Source organism: Equus asinus, chromosome 1 (assembly GCF_041296235.1).
Source record: "Equus asinus isolate D_3611 breed Donkey chromosome 1, EquAss-T2T_v2, whole genome shotgun sequence".
Taxonomy (NCBI): Eukaryota; Metazoa; Chordata; class Mammalia; order Perissodactyla; family Equidae; genus Equus; species Equus asinus.
In genome coordinates this window covers 162403392-162411065 of record NC_091790.1, presented here as the reverse complement: position 1 = coordinate 162411065, position 7674 = coordinate 162403392, and the positions used below count along the sequence as shown (strand labels likewise).

The 7674-nt window shown below is 44.0% G+C and overlaps 1 protein-coding gene across 3 annotated transcripts in view; it reads left to right on the top strand.

Annotated features, from left to right (window-relative positions):
• The first annotated feature begins 1508 nt into the window (after positions 1-1508).
• Positions 1509-7674, top strand: part of PDE1C (phosphodiesterase 1C) — a 596098-nt gene continuing 589932 nt past the window's right edge. For 2 of the 3 annotated variants that reach the window (XM_070511509.1, XM_070511516.1), the window contains exon 1: positions 1695-2022. In XM_070511509.1, the coding sequence (XP_070367610.1) occupies positions 1710-2022 (313 nt within the window). In that variant the 5' untranslated portion in view covers positions 1695-1709. Of the gene's footprint in view, positions 2023-7674 lie in introns of all 3 variants that reach the window. The other variant, XM_070511514.1, reaches the window with a different exon arrangement.

Sequence of the window (7674 nt, the reverse complement as noted above, 5' to 3'; positions counted from 1 at the left end):
GGTGAGCAAGGGAAGAATAAAAAATGATTAAAAACTTTTAAGGAAATTACTATAGTCATACAAACACATGGGTAGGTGAACCCTGTTGTGTTCCTTTTGCCTGCCCTGAGAAGATGGGTTCCTGATGTTAGCAGACAGGAGAGGACACTGCCCATGGTCCTTGCAGGGTGTGGGGATCATGGTGCCTATTCCCTTAAATGGCAGACAGTCCTCCATGTAATGTTAGCTCAGGGCCTAGGATTTCAGCTTCTGCTCACCTCACAGGAAACACTGCCAAGGACAGAGGAGTGTACTGGACCCACAGATGTCCCATCCCAGTTAATTCTCTGACTTGTCTCTTCTCTAAATACCAGTTGAGGGTTCTTAAACCCTCTTTTTCTCTTTTCCCTTCTTGGGGTTTGTTGATCTGGAAGCTACCTCCATAATACTACTACTTGACACATACTTATTTGTATGCCATTTTACAGATGATAGTGTCAAGAGTCATATTATGCTGTCTAGAAAAAGTACTGGGCTCTGAGTGAGGACAAGGGGAGGTTGAATCCCAGGCTGGCTCAGGAATCCCTGATAAAGTCTCTCTACCTTCATACAGTCCAGCCTTAGATATGCTGTGTATTGCACAGTTGTCTTGCTTCGTAATTCAGTGTCTGAAAACATTTGGAATGGGGTGCAGTGTGGACAGGAGACTGGATCTAGAAAGAGGAGACCCAGCCACAAGACTCAGCTCCACCACTAACCAGCTGGGTGACCTTGGGCAAGAACTAAAACTTCTCTGGGCAATAGGATTTTAGCTGGAACATAATCCCAAGCTACTCTTTTTGCTTCTGGCCCCACATTAGGCGTCGCCACCTTGCAGTCAGAGAAAGCATGGGGCCAGTGGGGCACGTCTATTAATAGGGTCCCTGGCTGCTGTGGCTTCCCGACAGGGGAGCCCCCAGGGCCAGTTGGCGTCTGCCTCCCGCCTCCTGCTTTCCTTCAGAGAACTAGCTGAGCTGCCTTCCCTTGCCCCTCCACCGCCTTGCTCAACCCCTCACAGGAAGGGTGGGCAGTCTCGGTGCCCACCAGAAGGAGGTGCCCAGAGTAAGGGGCACAGGAGGAGGCATGCTGAGGAGGGGAATTGCCAAACCTTCCTCAGGGACAGCAGCGAGCAGGGCTTCTCAGGAAAGCACAGCATATTAGAGTAGTGATATTGGCTGTAAGAAGAGTAATTGAGAAGAAAACAAATCTAGGCTCCTCCTTCGTCCTCAGTAAACCCTCCATCCTCCCCGGGGACAGAGGCAGCCCAGATGTCTCTGGAGGAGCAGGAAGGACGTGCCAAGCCTTTGGCCCCAGGTGAACCAAGTGCAGAAAGTAGATAAGAAAGTATCTTTCACTTCATGCCACGCTCCTTCCTCCCCACACCCCTCAGTAAAGTCTCCGGACAACCTCTGCACACCGTCTCTTCCAAGTGTCCCCGTCCACTCCAGACTGCCAGACAGGCGCGGACACCGCCGAGGTTGTCTCCTGTCCACCCAGGGTGGGCGCGGAGTCCTCCCTGAAGCCTCCGCCGCCTCCTCCTTCGCCAAGGAGGGGCTGTAACCCGCGGGGGCAGAGGCGGAGCAGAAGCCAGGGCGCTCCAGCGCGGAGAGGGACTAAGCATTTGGCAGGCAAGGGGTACGGGTCCCACAGGGAACCGGGCCGCTCACCTGGGCCCAGCCCGGCCCGCTGAGATGGGCTCCATCTCCTCCGCGCTGGCGCGGTCCCGCAGCGCCGTGGTGCAGTCGGGCTCGTCGCCACCGCAGCCCGAGGCGCCACCGGCTGCTCCCGCTGCTCGCCGAGATCTATTTGCGCTCCCGAAGCCCCGGAGGCTCGGACCCGGGCGTAGAGAGCCGACCGCCCCGCCCGCAGCCTGGGAGGCTCAGCCGGCAGCGCCGAGCCCGGAAGGGCGCGCGAAGTTGGCGAGTCCGGAGCTATCCCCGGTGCTGAAGAGTGAGGAGAGTAGTGTGTCCCAGCTCTCCTTGACCCGAAGCCACAGCGCCGGGGGTAAGTCTGCTATCTCGCAGAGGGATCGCGAGGACCAGCTGCTTGGAGACCTTTGGGGGGCTTTTTACCTTAAGGGAGAGAAGTGAAAGCTCTGTCTCCCAATAGGATTTCGCTTTTCTTGTCCTCTCGCCTATAACTTCTTTTACAACTTGACTCATTTGTGGTTCAATAGGGGGTTATTTCAGAAGGACCATCTTTCACAGGGATTTAAACAGGAGCTGGCAAGGTAGTTTACACCCTAAGTATCCCTCTCCCCAGCTTTGTACTGGCGCCAGCATCGTGGGGAGAATGCTTCCTTGTTGTCTTGGAAAGACAAGGATAAAGGAGGCGCTCCTTCCCGTCTCCTCCTAGGGAGATTGGGAAAAGGGCAGGAGAGTCCTGCTTGTCCAAGATTTAGTTCCATCTGTGAAGAAGGAAACCAATATTTGAACCAGTCTCTTCTGAAGGGACTTGGGGTGTGTGGTGGAGGGAAGAAGTTTTTAGGGTAGGTAGCAAGGAAGAAGTGAAAAGAGCACTCAACATTTGGAGTCAGAGGTGGATCTGAGTCTCCATCTGCTGTTTTCATTGTGATCTTGGGCAACATACTCTCCTTGTGCCTCAATTTTATCATTTGTGATACAAGATGACAATATGTATCTCACTAGGTAGCTGGAAAATCTGACCTGACACGGTGCATGTAGAAGTACTTTGCAAACTGTAAAGTGCTATGCAAATATTCAGTATTATGCCTGAGCCAGATCTCCAAACCTCTTCAGCTGAAACTGAAGGGAATGGAGAAACTTTTCAATTTTCAGTTTGAGATGTGCAAAGGCTCCATTTCATTATGGGATGTTGTTTTTTGTAAGTGGGAGGAAAAGTTGGGACATGTAATTTAGAAAAAAATCTCTCACACTAGAAAAGTTACTAATCCCATCAGCTGGCCTTTTAGTCTCATACAGAAATCCCCACTTCATATCGGGCAAGGTTGTGATGCTTACTGCTGTTGTCTGCTGACTTTTCAAGAAGGATTCAGCAGATTCAGTGGGCAATGTTGGTTCCCCTAAAGAGAAAAAGATGAGGTTAGTGCACAGGGGCAGTTGGCGTAGACTTTGACTCACTGAAAGGTAAGGATTCACGTATCCTTATTCCCTTGAGAATTTTAAAAAAAAAATATTGTGACTGTATCCATTAGTTTTTATTTGCTCTTATTTCATTCAAACAGCCTTTAAAAAATTAAAAGATGATACATACATATTGACTTGCAAAGGGGGATGTATCACTGTAAAATATATTAGTTTTTTTCCATCCATTGGACATATCATTGTGGTATTAATAGAAAGAGAACCAGATTTTGAGTCAGGATATCTGGGTGCTGCTAAGCTCTGCGTCCTTGGGCAGGACACCTATATTTTCTAAGCCTGTACTATCTGTTTCTTTAAAATGCCATGAAGCTCAAAGGAAATTATAGAGATAAAAATGGTTTATACTATACAAATGTAAGGCATTATTAAAGTATCTGGAGTCTTAATATTTTCTAATGTGTAGGATGCAAATTTAGTTATGTAATCTTATCAAGGTCTATCTTAGTTACATTGGATGAAACATAGACTTCCTTTGTGAAATTCTTCAATATCAATTTGTGTGTGTGTGTGTAAAACATCAGTTGAATTACAAATTTATGTATCCATGGAAGAATATTACCATATTTCTTTTCTCACACTTTTGATAGTGTGGACAGAAGATTCAGATATTGCAATTAATTCATAGATTTATAATTCCTGAAAACTAGTTTCTAGGAATTTGCATTGAATTATTTTCTGTTCTGGATTTGGTGAATGCACCTTCGAAATACTATTAACTTTTTGGTTGTACAAGAATTAATTTTTTTCCGTTCCTCCCATTTTATTTCATGAAGATTTAACTCCAACTAAAAATGACATTCTGAGTTTGATATCACCTAGGATACTTGGGCAAAGTTATTCAATTTCTATATTTTGCTTTTTAAAAAAGAACAGTATTTGAGCTTAAATCTTTGAGGTGTGGTGGGTTTAGATAGCTGAAATTGCAGATAAGGCTCAGTTTTACCATCAGCAAAAATGAGGTGAGTTGCCCCTACCTGTGAAGCTGAGTGGCCCTTTGTTGGACTAGATTGAATTTCTCCACATATTGGTTAGTACAGCACAGAACTTATGAATCTGTGAGCAAACTAAATCTTGTACTTTATAAGCCTAACTGAATATGTACATGCTATATACCAGATGCTATTTTATGAGATGGTGGGATGGATATTTTCATTATCATTTTACAAATGAAGATATTAAGGCACAGAGAAGTTAAGTAACTAGTCACACAGCTAGTAAATGATAGTCAGAATTTAAGCCCAGGTACTCTAGCTCTAGAACTGTATTATTATCCACCTCTCTATGTTACTTGTCTTAAGAGCTATGTGTTTATTTCTCATTTGGTAGTTCTTTAGTTTAATATTTAGTAATGTACTTTGAAAGTTTCATCTTGTCCCAACTATGGTCAGGGGAACTAAGGGAAAGTGCATTGGTCCTGGGAGGGAGGTGTCAGAGTATTAAGGAAGAAACAGCCATGTTGGATATTACTGTGGTAGTAATTAAAGCCAGAGAACTTTAGGGTGAAAGTAAGACTCAGGGTGCACAGTCAGGGCAGTAAGGTCAGCTGTCTCCCCTCATCTAAATTTAAATGCTTTGAGCCTAGGAGATTTACTTTACTAAGGAGGGTGATGGTTCCCTGTTCCTCTCTCATCATATTGTTATGAAGATTAAATGAGATATGGTGTCAAAACCCAGTGGGGACCTGGAAAATATTAAGCATGGGTAACTTGTATGTTTGTTTCTTTCCAGAGCTTTGGGGCCCCACTCACTGATAGACAGGAGGGAATAGCTTGATCCATTTTCAATAAAAGGGTATCTCAAAATAAACAAACAAAAAAATTACAAGGCAGCTGATTGTTCAGATGTTTTCATCTTAGAGTAAATTTCATACTATTTTGTTAATCCCTTAACCACTATTTGCCTCTAACTCTGTTCCCTCATATGTTAGGATCAGTGGTTTTCAAATTTTGGTGTTTATCACAATCACCTGGAGAGCTAATTCCAGAATCCCAGGCTTTTGGGTACGGAATAGGCCGGAGGTGGGGGGGGGGGGGGTCTTAGTACTTTAACCAAATTTCCCAGGTGATTCTGTTACCCATGAAGTGTGTCTCACAGTCACCTGGAGCCTTGCTAAAACACAGAATCCTGGGCGCTGCCTCCAGAGTTTCTAACTAGTAAGTCTGGCAAGCAACCCCAGAATTTGCATTTCTAAGAAGTTCCCAGATGCTGCTGCTGCTGCTGGTCAAGAGATCACTCTTTGAAAACCCCTCGTCTATGCATAGAAACCACCCAGAAGGGACACTATTCTTAGATGTGTTGTGTTAGCCGTTACTGAGTTCTTGATTGGGATCTTGACAGGTGCTATTGAGGGGAGAGACTCTAGATTCAAGGCAGCTTTCATTTACCTGATCTCTCTGCTTCACCTGCCCAGTCCCTTAGCAACCACTCTCTTGCGGATTTCTAAAATGTCAGGATAATTATGATTCTTTACCAGTGATGCCTTTAATTTGAGATTAAGTTTTCTGGAAATGTTTAGCTGAATTAAAAGGACTAGTTAGTGTGAAAATAAAACAAAACATCATTTTGAAGATCAGAGGATGGTTGGATGAAATGGTGATGCCACCAGTGTCTTAATCTTCAACACTCACAGCATCCTCTAATGTAGGTCCCTGTTCTGAGTTAATTTAAACAGATACATGCAGCCTTCTAAAAGCTTAGGTTAGTGACAGGCAATAAATGTGACGGGCAAGTGCTGGACCCCTGTGGATTTGGCATTACATCCAGAAACTGCCCCCGCTTCATACTGTCTTCCCCCTAGGGAGGCAAGCCAAGGTTCCAGTGTCCTATCAAGACTGAACAGTCTCTGAACCACTTTCCTTTCATTCTGTTTGCTGGCAGTTACTAGAGTCATTGCCGTCAGAGGCAGTCTCAACTTAGGGCAGAGTTGACAAACCTCTTTAGGCCTGAGCCACCAGGCCTAAAAAGCCCCTAGAGAGTCTCTTTATCATTTGTCTTCAGGACATTTTTCTGAGGTGGATAGGACAGATGGCCTTATTGTTCCTCTTTAGTAAAGAGAGGGAATTTAAATCAACTTTTTATTTATTATTGATGACTTGCAGTTAGTTAGACTTTCAGGTGGCCCATTATTGCTTTTTCCAGGAAGCATAGTGCCAGGAAAAGAGGCTCTGGAATCTTAATCCTTGGTCCGGTACTTCCTGGCTATGTGAACTTAACTTCTTGAGACCACTCCCTCATTGGAAATGAAAATGGAAATAGTTTGGACCTCATCTAAATAAGGTACTTTACACAAGGCAGTTAGCACATGCCTGGGACGTGATAATCATTTAGCAAATATTGGTTATCTTTACGAGATCAGAGATGGAGGTGTCTGTCTTGGAGTCCCACAACCAATGGACTGCAGAGTAGGAAAGAGGGCTTTGATTTCTAGAAATCAAAGTTCTCTTTCCACAATGTCATGATGGTACTTCAGCGGAAATAAAACAATTAATGTCATGAGGAAGGTAGGCAAGAGGAGGGTGTACAGCTAGAGAAAGACTGAAAGCAGAGGGGAAGCGAGCAAGAAAACACAAATAGTTCGCTTGGTGTTAGGGGGCTGGGGCCTCACATCACTTGTTTCTGGGGTAAGGACGTGGATCTCATATACGTATGTCGTCTTTGGTGCTATATGGTCTGTAATTTACTCAAACTGTTCAACCTAGATAGTGATGTGTGTGTGTGTATTAGTTTTAATCTGCCTTCTAGGAGTGGGTAGTGAACATTAATACCCTAGTCGGAAATACTCAGGAAGAGGTGTATTCCTACATTCTTCAACTATTCCTCCAACTGTTATGTCTAATTGCCTTAAAACATTTTAAAATCAACATAAAGGTAATTAGAAATAGTTTTTCATTGGTCAAAATGAGTAGTGCTTAGCAGCATCAAGCAGGGTGGGATGGTGACACATTTTGTAAGTGTGAACTTAATTTGTTACCAATTATTAACTCTCAACTTATAGCACTCAACCACTTAATAATACTTTGAATTTGGTGTTAATGACCAGTTTCTCTAAATACTGCTAAATCTGTGTAAGATTCTCCATTGCCATGAAAATACTATTATTATTTGGACCAATAGTTACTATTAGAGAATTTTTGTTTGCAGTTTTATTACAGCTATGATATTTGTGTACAAAAAAAAAGAGTAGTGCTTAAGGTATGTCAATTAGTTAGAAATCTTGTCAGGCACTTCTGCCCTTGCATGAATGGAGCGAGCATAAGAATCTGGTGAGTCCGGAATCTATACCTGCCTGAGTGGCATCTTATTCCTAGGTTTCTGATTTGATCCTATATTCCACCTCTTAGCAGAGGATTTGGAGCTTGGTCCTGCTTGGACTGCAGACAGGTCCTCCTGATATATGGCCCTACCTTTGTGCAAGGGGCTGGAAATGTAGTTTTCCATGTGTCTAGGAAGAGGAACAGAACCATAAATATTGTGAGCACTAGAGATGTTAGCACATTTAGAGTTGATTTTCCTTCTTTTACAGCTGAGGAAA